Genomic DNA, 15000 nt, shown 5'->3' on the forward strand with positions numbered 1-15000 from the left:
AAAAAAAAAAAAAAAAAAAAAAAACCTGAAGAAAAAAATTCCCTTTTGTCCTTTGCTTTTTAAAGATCAATCAGTCGGTGGCCTTTTTGTTTCCCCCATTTCCAAGAATAGCCGTTGTAAAGAAATGTGTTTGGTTGGGACCTGAGACCCATCTGAGCAGTGAAACAATGAAATTGTGTTTAACTGCAGTGACAATTGTCAAATACAAGAGTCTTTACCTGCTGAACAGTTAAGTTTCTTTTCCTTTTTTTTTTCATTATCATTATATATTTGTGTTTATTTTATTTTATTATTTTTTTTACATATGTAAACCATTGATCTAAAAAGGTTCAACTTGATTGTTGCTGTCATCATGACCCTCTGAGGTAACACACCAGCCTCGTTTTGGGTCACAATTAAGAAGGAAGCATTGCATTTCGCAGCAACTTCTCACTTATGGTTGACACAACATTCCAACAGATTTGGAGCTGGAAATGTTGATGTCAGAATTTTTTCTTGTTTTCTTTTCATTTTTGAAAATTTTTGTTGTAATTTATTTCGCCACATTTTTACCAGTTGTTTTATTTTAACTCTTTTTTTTTTTTGTTTTGGTGAGAAATTTGTTTCACTTTATTTTTATTTTTTTCATAGATTTTTATTCAGTCTTATGATTTAATCACTGGGTATGCTAGCTGGGATTTGCAGTTACTGTAGTGTCTCCTAAGAGTCAAACAACGACAAAAGATCATCATTATTGTTACTGCCATTCCCACTGTTCCCTGAGCCAGGTGCACCACCAGTGCCATCTCCGCTGTTTTCAGGAGGACCCAAATATGATAAAAGTTCCATTGGATCACCTATGTTCTCAGGAAGAAGCTGTAATGAAAAGAAAAATTTCTATTAAACATTTATTCAATACATTTTTTTCTAAACAAGTGACAAGTTTAAACAAATATGTTAACTAAACCTGAAGAAATAAGAACTTAACTGAACCTAAAAGCTATCTCAAATCCAAAATCGTAACAAATTTTGGTCATTATAAGAAGGAAAAAAGCAAGAAAGATACAAGTTATAAAGCATCAGTCCATAATATTATACAGTAACAAGTCAGAGAGGTCTATAGACTTCATGCTACAGTGCAAGAATTATTTCTTCTCATAGAAATAACAAGAGTGAGGCTGAGAAGTTTGCTTCCTAACAACATAGTTTCAAGTTAGGTGCAGCTATATGGCACTGTGCCTTCGGCTATAGCCCCAGGTTGACTAAAGCCTTGAGAGGATTTGGTAGATGGAAACAGAAAGACGCTCATCATAAATGTATGCGTGTGCAAGTGTGTGTTTGTGTTTCCTTGTCTTGACATCATGTGATGATTGTAAAAGAATATCACAGTCATGGGAAAATATTACCTTGCTTGGAAACAGGTAAAGGTTGGTAATAAGAAGGACATCCAGCTATAGAAAATCTGCCTCAACAAATCCTGCTTGATCTGAGCAAGCATGAAAAAGTGGATGTGAAAACAATGATGATGATGATGATGATGATGATATGCACGTTCATTTACACTTGTGCATTGCTGAAAATAGTGAGCTACAGGTGTCGCTGTCAATCCTTCTGTCAACAAATGGTCAGCTGGCTTAGCAACTTCAAAACTTGCATGTGAAATAATAAATCCCTTACTTGAAAAACAATAAGGGTTAGCAACAGGAAAGGCATCCAGCTGTAAAACAATGCCTCAGTAATATATTTGCCTAACCCATGCTAGCATGGAAAAACAGATGCATAAACTAACAAAAACAAATGAATGAAGCAAAATTAAAACATACATCAAGTGATTCTTGTCCTTGTCCTTCTCCATCAATAATGGCAGCTGGGTCAAAGTTCAAATCTCCTAAATTTCTATGGTGTGATGAAGTGTCTGTAGTAGGTGTATTACTTGGAGTGGAGCTGTTAGGCTGATGACTGAGCGGATGGCTGCCATTTGATGAACTGTTGGGAACTTGTGATTGGCTGGGCGGTGTCATGTGATTGTTGATGCTAGAAGGATTCTGTTGGTGTTGCTGCTGTTCCATTCCAGGATGAGAAGATCTCAGCTGTTGACCAGTCTGTTCAGCAGCACTGGGATTATACTGGCTTGAAGGAGGTGGCGGCAGTGGTGGGGGTATATGGCCACCCAGTTGTTTGTCTGTTGAATGTGGTGGTTGCTGTTGCTGATGTTGCTGCTGTTGCTGCTGTTGCTGTTGTTGCTGCTGCTGCTGTTGCTGTTGTTGTTGTTGTTGTTGCATTGGTGGTTGTCCACCAGGTGGCCCACCAGCCATATTCTCATTAATATGACTTAACTGTCCTGGAAAATCTGGAGGTCGGCCTTGAAAATTCCCACTTCCATCATTGTAGTTACTACCTGTGAATGGTGCTCCTGAAAAAAATAAATGAATATATTCCAGACATCATGTACCACAAACTCATTCATATAGTAATTCCATACTTATAGTTTGTTAACTTTAGATTTCATTTTACTTCAAAGCACAGATAATTTATTTTCTCTCTTCAAATGAAATATTATATCTATATCAGTTCAACCCAAGTACAGCAAATTTAAATACAAAAGCATTTATAAAATATTACTGGTCTTGGTAAGAACAGTTTCTGGAATTCACTGAAGAATTAAACCACTGAGACAATATAAATCTGACATTAACTTTGATATCAAAATAGTTCAAAGTGCTGTATGTTTCTGTTTTCATTCCTGTAGATATCTTTTATTATCAATAAAGGGGCTTTAGGAGGATAATTTAAATCAAAAAGTGAAAAGCAACAGGAATGATAGAAAAAAGAATCTGACTTCCTTCAATTTTGATGCACAACATTCTGCATTTACTGTATTGGAACTTCTTTCTCAATTAACAAAATTGTGAGACAAAGAAAGAGAAGAAATTTATTTTACCACCTAAACTTTTCAAAATATATACTTTAAAATAAAATCGAATCAATGCTAAAGATTTCTACCTTGAGAGGCAGGAGGCAGGGGATAGGGAGAATGCTGGCGAGCATTTGGACCAAATTCCCATGAATTCATAGTTGGTAAGGGCATACTTGATGGAGACATGGCTTTCATCCAGCGACTGTTACCACCACTGCATTGTTCTGAAGGGGTAACAAGAAAATTTTTTTTCTTAGTAAGAATTCTAAAATGGCTGCCAAAATTAGCAAAGTAAAAAAATAACTGGATGAAATCAAAATTTACCATTTTCATCAGGTTCTTGTTTCACGGCTGTCTTTAATGGTACAGGTTTCCAGCTTGCAGTCTGGTCAATAGTAACTTCTTCAAAATCTGTCTGAGCCAAATTATTGAGAACCGCCCAAATATACTGGTCAATTTCAAGACCTTCCAGTAAAGCTGTTTTGCTGAAAATGTGCAAAAACAATTTTTGTTCAGATTCTATAGTTTTATATATATATATATATATATATATATATATATACACACACACACACACATACAGAAACATTAGCATAACACATAATAAATACTGCAAACAGAAACACATATAACAAATATCGAAGACATTAAAATACTATCTAAAAGATTGCTGATGTTGCACCATTATCACATTAAATTGTAAGTAATCTAGTGTTGTAGTAAAGTAAATATTAATCTTTTTAAATACATTTTGTATCATCAAGAATTGTTGGCAAATCAATCTAATTCTATAGCAAGCTGAGCCAAAAGAATCATACTTTTCTAAACATAGATGGACAGAGCAATATGCACTCACTCACACATACAGACACACACAAAAAGATACATTAATGGTTTGACATTGTCATTTGAGTTGTGTTATATACCTACATTACATTTATTGAGGTTAAAAGTACTTTGTATTTTCTATGTATTATTTGGCAAAATGCCTTATAATTTTAGAATAAAAGCAGCTATTCGTTTTTGCTCCTTCCTATGAGATAGAGTAATCTCAATGTTCATATAACTAAAACAAAATGCTGATCAATAACTTTGCAAATCAAATATTTTGTTAAAAGACGAGAAAATTCAGGACTAATTTACATTCGTTACATAGTAATAAGTATGAGTAGTGTTGGAAGTTTTATGTAGCATCTATACAATAAGAAGAAAAGCAAACATTAATTTGCTAATCTTTGAAGATATAAAATATTTTACTTACTTGCAGACAGGACAACGCCAGGAACCCCGCTCACAATTTAACTGTAGGTATGATTCCAAGTCAAAACACTGGAAATAGAATACAAGATTATATATATAAAGGATTATAATTTCTTCAACTCTCACATACTACATATCCCATTACATTTTGGCATAACCTGCCGATAACTTTGACCTCTAAGAAGCTGCCCACCTCTCTACCTGACACCAAGGAAAGATACCAGTTAGAAGCTAAATTCTGCTCTCCTAAATCCAAGTACAAATTAGCAAAGAGATTCATCAAACCTGCTGGTATGTAGTATAAAATATAAATAAATCAATAAATAATAAAAACTAAGTGTCACTAATAGATGTTAATTTTCATTATACACAAAAAAAAACAAAAAAACTTCAGATGATTTAACAATAATAGCATGCAAGGCCAATGAGAGGATTGGTAGAAGAAAACATAATGATGCCACATACATATATACACACACATGCATATGCATGTGTGCACCCATGTGTGTTTATATTAGCAATTGCTTACAATGGGTGTTGTTGTCCTACCACCCACTACACTCTGTAAAGTGGGTGGCGTTAGAAAGGGCATCCTGCCATAGAAACCATGCCAAAACAGACTCCAGCTGTCCAGCTCCTGTCAAACCATCCAACCCATGCCGGCATGAAAGATAGATGTTAAATGATGGTGATGAGGAGGCGGAGGAAGGACATCTATCTATAACAATGCCTTAAATAACAGGTGTTCAACTAATACAAACATGGAAAAACAAATATAAAACGAACGAATGAATCCATAACCAGCAGGAACTTTATGCATCAATTAGTTTAGAAGTGATAGTTGTGTATTTAAGAAGTTTGCTTGAAAACAATGTGGTCCGTTTCCTCCATATAGCACCTTGCTAAGAGTCTTCAATTACAACCATATATTGCCCACTGCTTTATGATTGAAATTTAATACATGAAAACTGGAAATATGACTGTAGGAAGCCTGATGTGTGTGTGCATGTGTCTCCACAAGTCTTCCCATTGGCAACATTTGGAAAGGGTAACATTTATTTTTATGTCCCACATCTCAATGCTCCAACATGAAAATCGGACAGTATAAAGGACCTTGTTTGAAAAAAACATATAATGGTTGCCGTTAAGAATAATATCCAGTCACAGAATACTGCACTGCCTCAAGATGTTTCATCCTGTGTATGCCAGCATGGAAAAAGCATGCATAAAAATATAAATGATGATATAGAGGTATCAATCAGTTCAGAAATTACTGTTCATTCTGTTATTTGTTTCAATCTTTGGATTGTCCACACTCCTACCCTAGAGTGTGTGTTTCTGGTTGAATATATTGGCCAAAGTGCTTATTTACTTTATTGACCTTGGAACATGGAAAGGCAAAGCAGACCTCTATGAGATTTGAACTTAGCTCATGAAGCTAAGAAGTGTGATCAAACACTAGAATGTAGTTGGCCCAACACACACATACACATATAGAGTCATATGTGCATAACAAATTTTTAGAATAGATGCATCACATCTTTGTCATAAGAACATCCAGTCATGAAATACTGCCTCGACATGCCATCCTTGGAGAGTGGATGTAAAATTGATGATGATGATGATGATGATGATATATTCTTTTTTTTTTCTTTTACTGGTTTAATTGATGAATTTGGCCCAAATTCATATTTCAGTCTGGAACTTATTTTGTCTACTGATCAGTGAAATTACAAATGTAGAAAACATGACCATAAACCCAGATCCTATATACTATAGGCTTTGGCACTGTGTCCATCTACCAAATTTCTCTTACAAACTATTAATCAACCTGAGGTTATACAACAAGACACTCGCCAAAGTGCCATGCAGCGGGATTGAACTTAGAATCATGTGGCTGCAAATTGAATTTCTTATTCACACAGCTACACCTGCACTTGTGTGTGTACCATCATTTTTTGTTTTCTTCTAGCAATCCTCTCATTGGCCTTGTGTGTTAAATCACGTGTGTGAATGTATGAGTGTGTATGAATGTGTGTGTATGTGTGCGTGTGCATGTGACAAGTGAGCAGACATGGATAGCTAGGTCCCTTTAGCTCTGGAGAGGACACAGCAACCTCTCTAGTGCTGATGCCCCCCCCTCCCGACACGCACACACACAACCTAGTACACTCAGTAATGTGGCTGGTGTTAGGAAAGACATCCAGCTATAAAAACCAAACTAAAATTGAAACATGAGTGAGATATGGTTCTCCAACTCGTCTTGAACTGTACCTCTGAACATCCACTGGTTTTGACTGTGGCCACCCATCCAACCCATGCTAGCAGGGGGCATATAACGACAGTATGTAAGCACTGTAAGCGTGCATGTGCATGTTTGTGCATGCATGCACACTCATGAATTCTGAATAGTCCCCATCTCTCAAATTTCATTCACAAGGCTTTTGTCAACAAAACATAATTGTAGAAGACACCTGCTGAAGCTGTATTATAAGGAGGTCAAACCCAGCGTCACATGGGTTTGAAAGTGAATTTTTTTAGCCACATGGCCATAACTGTACCCATGTATGCTTGTTGTTGTAAGTATTAATGAAAAATCAAGTATTGCTTTTTGTGCAGACTTCAAATTCAATTTGGCAAAGCAATGGCCACAAATAGTTTTTACACAAAGAGATAGATTAGCATCTTATTTTTAGCTTACATAACTGCAATATAATATTAATGCTTTCATTGGCAGCCACAGTTTTTTCAAAGACATATTTATCTACAAAAACACAGTGTAAATGATCAATGTTTTTTTTCTCCTATGTCAATGAAAAATTCATATTTAGAAAAAAAAAAGAGATGTTATAATATGCGTTTATTGAAATGGGAATGGTGTAATACATTTGTCGCAGGGAAATACACTTAGAACTTCAAACAGTTTCTGTATTTAGCAGGGAAAGTGTGAAGTGAGGAAAATAGACAAGAAAGCTTACCTGGATGTGTTTGCAATCATGTCCTCGAGCTGGCAAGGTTATCCTTCGGAACGTGATTGGACATTTCAAAGACACTTTCATAGCTGTCTGCTCTACACCATCTTCTCCATTCAAAGTATTACCTCCAGCGGGAACATTGCTAAAGTTTCTTTTGACTGATAATTCCAGAAGAAATGATTCCATTAGATGAAATAAACACAGCATTCAAAGTAAGAAATGTCATAATATTTAACAATTAGAGCTAAAAAGCCTCTCTACCTTTTATTGTTTTAAATTGTAAATTTAGTCTGCATTTTCAGTATCATTCTTCTTGAGTTAATAAAGAACCTTATAATCAAAATAGTTCTGAAATATCTATTTTATTTCTATTCTTCTTAAATTATTAAACAGCTGGCCAACTAAGCTTAATCTGTTTTTATTATTTTCAAAATAATTGCAGCAGGCTTTTGCAACCTGTTTAAAAGTGGTGTTTATTTTATTTTCCTCGGTAGCATAGCAATGACAGTTAATAGTACAAAAAACTATGGAAATATTCAGCAGGAGAGCTGGGCACAAGGAAACATGAGCATTTTTTAAAACTCTGTTAAAATGTGGACAAATCTGATCATAAGTCATTATGTAATATTATATTTAAAATGTTTAGTGCTAAAACAAAAATGAGGATTAAAGTTTTTGTTGTACAGTAATTTGTTTCAGGAAATATCTTCTGTCCCAGCTTCTTCAAGTAAAACATAAGTAATTCACTAATGCTTCCTTTAGTTTACATCTTCCACTACAAATTATTCGTTCTTTAACGTTTATAAATAATTATACAAATGGAAGTGATAAAACTATGACAATATTGATATATTGGTGTAAATAACTTTAACTTAACTCATTTGTAAAATAAAGGAAAATAATATTATTAAAAGTCAGGTCTTAACAGCTGAAACTAGAACTAAGCTTTTATAAAAGCAAACAGTACAATAAAAAAAAGAAAAAAAAACATGGACAGTGGGTTAAATACTATCAGGAAAATAGGTTGAAAAGCAAAAATCAACATACTTTTTGTTATGCAATGTTCTGCTGGAAGTAGACGTTTGCGTAGCAATCCCTGAAGTACAGATCGGACACTTGGTCGATGAACAAGCTGGAGCACAAATAAATGGGACTGAAAAGGAAAATAAAAATAAATAGCATAAATAACTGACAGAATACAAATATATGGCAAAAATTAGCATATAAACATCAATAAATTACTATTGCAAATAAAATCAATGAAAACTTTATCCAATAGACATCATCAGCATCGGTTAACGCCTGTTTTCCGTGCTGGCATGGGTTGGACGGTTCGACTGGGGTCTGGGAAGCCAGGAGGCTGCACCAGGTTCCAGTCTGATCTGGCAATGTTTCTACAGCTGGATGCCCTTCCTAACGCTAACCACTCTGAGAGTGTAGTGGGTGCTTTTTTTTTATGTGCCACCAGCACAGGAGCCAGAGGGGGCTGGCATTGACCATGATCAGATGGTGCTTTTTACATGCCACCGGCACGGAAGCCAGTCAAGGTGGCACTGGCATCGGCCACGTTCGGATGGTGCTTTTTACATGCCATTGGCACGGGGATCACAACTACAATTTCCATTTGATTTGATTTTGATATTGCCCTACGATCCAAGGTACTTTTGAGTGGGCTGATTATGTGACACTGGAGTAGGTTACAGCTGTGAACTCATTTTATTTGTCAGGTCTTCTCAGTCACAGCATATCTCCAGGTCACAGTCTTTTGTCATTGCCTCTGTGAGGCCCAACATTCGAGGGTCATGCTTCACCAATTCATCCCATGTCTTCCTGAGTTTCCCTCTACCCCGGATTCCTTCCACTGTTTAGGAGTGGTACTTTTTGACACGGCTCTCTTATCCTGTGTTTGAAAAGACAATCTCTCCTCCAGTACTGGTATCATAGTCACACCTGGATTTACTTTGTGTTACTGTAGTAGAGGGAATTGGTAATGGCAGCAGTAGCCAATTTAGATCAAAGAAACATACAAAACAATATAAATTTAGCCAACATCTTTTTTCAGTTCAATAATTTCAACAACTTACACTTTAATGCATGAAATGAAAATTTGCAACATTATTCTTATAATTCCATGATTGATTATACCAATAGAAAAAAATTGAAGCAACGAATATAGAAATAAACTGAAACTATAACAGGACACTTACACAACAGCATGCTGTTACTGTTATTTGTATGGTGTTTCGGCCTGGTTGGCATACATCCTTCAGATAGAGGGGCTTATGAGAAGTCTTATTTTCTCCTCGCTCTATATTAAGGGGGGTTGCATTGACACTGACCGTGACAGATGCTGGCCAATTTGTATTCATTTGCCTATCTTCATGATGAAAACATTTCAGCTGCAGTTCAAGGTCAGATCTGAAAAGACATACCAGTAAAATTTAATAAAACTTTTACGATAATTTCTCACTCCACCTCTCACCATTTCAGTGCAACAAACAATATAACTCATGAATAAATTTAATTTAAAATATTTGTATTGTAAAATTACCAACTTGAAATGCAGACCAATATATTATAAATTCTTACTGCTTTAAACTCATTAACCATTAAAACAAGCTTTCACTGCACCCTCCGTTAGTTTGTAGCAGCACAAGTACAGACAGACAGAATCCACCTCCCCTCTCTCACTCACCAACACACACAATAGCTGACCAACAAATATTACAGAAATTAACATTAAGGATAATGCATAGAAGAAATGAAGAAATGATGCTACTAACCGCCACATAAGAGTTTGATAAACAGATTCCCGTAAGTGAAAGGCATGGTTGCTCACTGCTAAATTGTGTTCCAATCGGAACGGATGAAGTACAGTGCCATCTCGTACAGGAAACGTTAATCGGAGTTCATCATTCTCTGAAAAGACAAGGAAAATTTATTGAAGGATGCATGTTTTTGCCTCTAATTTCATATCTATCTATCTATCTATATACATACACACAAACAATGAGTGTCTTTCTGTCTCCATCCACCAAATCCTCTCACAAGCTTTTGGTCAGCCAGAAGCACTTGTCCAAGGTACTACGCAGTAAGACTGAGCCCTAAATTATATTGTTTAGAAGCAAGCTTCTTAGTCACATAGCCATTTTTATGACTATTGCCATATAATGCTAGAAAACTTCACTTCTGCTAATTCATAACTTCTCACTATGAATTAGTGAAAGTGTTGTTCCTTTGCTAAAACATTATATCTATTTTTGTCTACATACACACCAAATTATCTTGATAGCTCTCACACTGTTCTATAGTGAAGTCCTGAAGGCACAGGGATTCAATTAATAATGAATTGGGTTCGACTGGTAGTTGTATAAAACAAAAACAAAAACTAAACGTCACATAACAGCTAGACAAATTGATAACTTGGCCTTAATAATCACACAACATTTTTTATTTTGTAATATGCCAACACATCTCAAATAGAGGTGTGATCTTTTATTTTTTTAAATGGAAACAGTACATGCCAATGAGGTCATAGTTTTGCAAAGAAATGGAAAAATTAAAAGCATCCTTGTCATTTTAGCAACTGATCATAAACATTTGACATCTCCAAAGGAGGACCTGGTTCAATTTCAGCAAAGGATGTCAAACCATAGATCATTTTAGTCCATGTTAAGACTGCTTTTACAGTTATCATCAGTTCGTTCAATTTCCAAAACACATTGTGTCACGCGTGACCTCACACATCTTGTAACACTGTTTATAGTGCTTAACAAGTGTTTTATAGGGGCAGACTGCTAAACCAACACATTTTCTTTTTTTTTTTGTTGTGTGTGTGTGTGTGTGTGTGTGTGTGTGTGTTTTGGAAGGAGAGGTTGAGCACAGTAGTGCAAGCTAACAAAATATTTGTCAATGTTACAATGCTTCTGTTGTTAATTATAGTAAGCTGTACTACATTATGGTACCTACTTACAATAGTTATATTAGATCAAGGTTACAGTAGGGCAACAGCAATAGAATACAAATTCTTATCCTTTTGTCTGTTTGTCCAGTACATTGTTGTTGTTGTTGTTGGCACTCATCGTTTATGACGTTGAGGGTTCCAGTTGATCCGATCAACGGAACAGCCTGCTCGTGAAATTAACATGCAAGTGGCTGAGCACTCCACAGACACGTGTACCCTTAATGTAGTCCTCGGGGATATTCAGCGTGACACAGTGTGACAAGGCTGACCCTTTGAATTACAGGCACAACAGAAACAGGAAGTAAGAGTGAGAGAAAGTTGTGGTGGAAGAGTACAGCAGGGTTCACCACCATCCCCTGCCGGAGCCTCGTGGAGCTTTAGGTGTTTTCGCTCAATAAACACTCACAACGCCCGGTACGGGAATCGAAACCACGAGTCCGCTGCCCTAACCACTGGGCCATTGCGCCTCCACTCCAGTATATTACTGAGTCAACTATTTACACCCCACCCACAAACCTTTATCCTTTATGATAAGTCTTTACCTTTCTTAATAGGTAATGTTGGTTTCAAATCTTGAAACTGTGGTTTTATATCAGCACCTGGGGATACATATGGGGGTACTGCACTGCCTGGGGTCATTGGTGGTGTTGGGTTACCAGGGAGTGGTGAGTGCTGGTAGTTCATGTTAGTTTGCTGAAACAAAGAAAATAAGACAAAAAGTTGTAAAAAAAAAAAAATCAATTACAAGACATTTTAATATTTTTGTGTGCATGTATGTATAAGTATGTATGTATGTATGTGTGAGTGTGTGCACAATATAAAAATATCAAGCAACAACCTTTTCATTCATCCATCCATCCATGCATCTGTCAATCAAGAACTGAGTATCTTGGAAGTAGATTTGACCTACTTTTAGATGTCTATCAGTTGCTTGGGCCTCTAACCCAGGAGGCATTGCACTAACCTCTCCTCTTATCTGGAAGAGGAGCAAAAAAGTAAATAATGATCTCTTTACAACAGTGAGCTCTTTACTTTTCTAAACTATGATATTTATCAATTAGCTAGACATATAATTCATAAAATAGCAATTCAAATTAAATACAATAATAATAAAAACTATTATTTTTTTTTTTTAGATTGAAGAGGCATAAGTCTATTGTAAAATTCACTTGTATATTTTTTCCTTACAAAAAAAAAAATATATATATTTTTTTTTATATATAACCGTTACTATGAATAGAATAACTGCACGAGTATGTATGCGTGTGTTTGTGAGTTTATGTACGTACGTGTAACTGTGTACACATAAGTAACAGCTGTTTATAACTCGGCAAAATGTTTTTACAATTAGATTTTTTTTTCTTTTTCAAGAAAATCAATGACCATCTGTTTTTCTTCTTTTTCTAATTTCAGTCAGCTCCAACAGTATATATATACATATATATATTTGTGAGCCTAATACTCTAACCATTGAGCCATGTGCCTTCATGTGTGTGTTTGTGTATCTTCTCAAAGAAAATCTAGTGGAGCAGTGAGTGTTCAGTACCTCAAATAACCTGCTCAAAAAGTTATTTCTCGTATTCGAAATCCACATCTCTTTTAAATGTGACATGTTTTCATGTGAAAGTCGATGTTATTTTCACAACAAGCATTTATATCTGCAATTTATAATATAATCACTTTCTAATAAATACATACATACATGCATACATACATGTGTGTGTGTAAGCAAAATAAAATTTGATTCATTTCAAATTTTGGTTTTTCACAACTGTCAGCTAAAAGTATATTTCTTTCTGTTTTTATGCCTCACCCCACTTTAAGTTAACATGCAATGTCACAATTTTGCTCCGGAATAAGACACATACACAATGCATAACTGAATGCTAGCAAGGCCTGCTCCTATTTCATGATGAGTTCTTAGAACGAGGAAATAAACAGCTATGCTGTTGTACATACAAAAAAAAAAAAAAAAAAATTTTTTAAAGGGGTGAAGGGTAGTTGCTCTAATAATATCTATACTATTCATGGTAGTAAGGAATAACAGACACTGACATAACTAAAACAAATCAATATGAATTCATAATCTGTAAGAAAGTAGCACTGATAATATATCACCCTCAAATTAGGGATGTTTCTATGATATTTCTCATCAGTCATCTGACTGCAAATGGGAGTATTCCAAAAGAGTATTTCTTTGCACATAACATACACCTTCTTGTTGTTGTTCCTCTTCATCATCATCATCTTTTTATCATCCACTTTTTCATGTGTGAATGGATTGGACAAAATTCATTGAGCCAGATTTGTTATAACCAAATTTCCTGAAGAAATCCTTTGTGTATGTGCATGCATGTCAGTGAGTGTGTGTGAGAGAGAGATAGAGAGATATAAAGAAATAGATAGATAGATAGAGAGAGAGAGAGACTCTAAGTATCATGCAATAGTTACAAATGAGTGCAACTATCATATAAGTTTTATATGAAGGTATTTATACTTGGCCATTATACAATGGTGATTTCCAGAAGCAAAGATCTTTGGTCCCACCTAACTCTTAACTTGGGGTGTGTTTTATTTACCGACAAATATATTATGTATATCAGTGCAACAATATAAACATGTCTCCATCCCATATTTATTTATATAAATAAATGAGGGAAGACTCAGATGATGATAAAACAGAATTCAGATAAATCATAAATCGTCAACCAGTTCGCTGCAAAGCAACAGTGCTGACAAGTCATTTGCCAAATCTCACTCATATATACACACACACGTTCTTCAATTACACATACACATGTAGACATTTACAATTGATGGATAGTGGTGAGAAAGGTGAAAAGGTAGTGAAAAGAAACTGCACAAAGCCCAAACCAGTTAACTAGATTAAGTTACAAAGAAAACCAGTTATAAAGTTGTAGTAAAACCTACCTGAAAATTTTGCTGTGTAGGGAACTGGTTGGGAAAACCAGGGGGTTGGGGTTGTCTAGTGGAGAATTGATTTGGCCCCATATATATATTTTGACCATTGGAATAAGGTGGGGTAGGTCCATTAGGGCGAATGCCTTGCTGTGGTGGCCCTACATAGTTTGGTGAGGGCAAGGGTTGTTGAGTTGGAGGGTACTGTGCCTTGCCCGGGTGCTGTGGTTGGCTCCCATATGCTGTTGGTGCACCATACTGTAGGTGAAAATACATAGTGATTAAGCATAAACTAAGGATGGTGAAGGATTGCAGTATATTGGAATCTTACTTAAAACGTGGATCTGTGTAAAGTAGATGTCATTGTACATTATGCATTTATAATATATTACACAATCATTTACTTTATGTATCACACACACACACATATATATATACATATATTGTGTGTGTGTGTGTGTGTATGTTATATATAACACCCACTGGAAACATTTCCTCTATTGAACACAAGAAATCTTCAATGTTTCAGTGATTTTTTTTTTTTTTAAATAATTAAAATTTTTAATTAGAAACTAAAGTAGTCACATAAATTAAATGTAAAATATAAGTTATAATTTGTCTAATTTTAAAATATATTTTAATTATTGACAAAAGATTGATTATTGATATAATTTGTAAATATATATATTATATAATTTTATTTACAACTATATATATGCCCTAGAGTATATATGTTAAGGTGGATATAATTTCGATGCTTATGAGAATGCAAACTGTTGTGCAATAATTACAATAAAGCTTGTGAATTATGAGTGTTACTATAAGCAAGATTAGTACTAAGATTGCAGGTGAAAGAAGCTAATCAACAAGCCAACATTCCCTACCTGAGTGCCATTTGGATATTGCTGTTGTCGTTTCTGGAGAATTTGCTGTGGACTTGGGTAGGGTGAAGCTCTCCTTTGATGATTGTACATAGTAGGCATAGT

The 15000-nt window shown here is 35.2% G+C and overlaps 1 protein-coding gene across 8 annotated transcripts in view; it reads right to left on the reverse strand.

Annotated features, from left to right (window-relative positions):
• Positions 1-486: 486 nt before the first annotated feature.
• LOC106871676 (zinc finger MIZ domain-containing protein 1) overlaps positions 487-15000 on the reverse strand; it is a 105771-nt gene continuing 91257 nt past the window's right edge. For 4 of the 8 annotated variants that reach the window (XM_014918270.2, XM_014918268.2, XM_014918271.2 and 1 more), the window contains 13 exons: positions 14899-15000; positions 14027-14272; positions 12006-12071; positions 11638-11788; positions 9915-10050; positions 9339-9549; positions 8179-8284; positions 7135-7289; positions 4158-4225; positions 3221-3381; positions 2983-3120; positions 1803-2392; positions 487-855 (listed from right to left, as the gene is read on the reverse strand). The exon at positions 14899-15000 is cut by the window's right edge and continues 120 nt beyond it. In XM_014918270.2, coding sequence (XP_014773756.1) covers positions 700-855; positions 1803-2392; positions 2983-3120; positions 3221-3381; positions 4158-4225; positions 7135-7289; positions 8179-8284; positions 9339-9549; positions 9915-10050; positions 11638-11788; positions 12006-12071; positions 14027-14272; positions 14899-15000 — 2286 coding nt within the window. In that variant the 3' untranslated portion in view covers positions 487-699. The remainder of the gene's footprint in view (positions 856-1802; positions 2393-2982; positions 3121-3220; positions 3382-4157; positions 4226-7134; positions 7290-8178; positions 8285-9338; positions 9550-9914; positions 10051-11637; positions 11789-12005; positions 12072-14026; positions 14273-14898) is intronic. The other 4 variants (XM_014918274.2, XM_014918269.2, XM_052972871.1 and 1 more) reach the window with 3 other exon arrangements.

Source organism: Octopus bimaculoides, chromosome 1, assembly GCF_001194135.2.
Source record: "Octopus bimaculoides isolate UCB-OBI-ISO-001 chromosome 1, ASM119413v2, whole genome shotgun sequence".
In the NCBI taxonomy this organism is placed as follows: domain Eukaryota; kingdom Metazoa; phylum Mollusca; class Cephalopoda; order Octopoda; family Octopodidae; genus Octopus; species Octopus bimaculoides.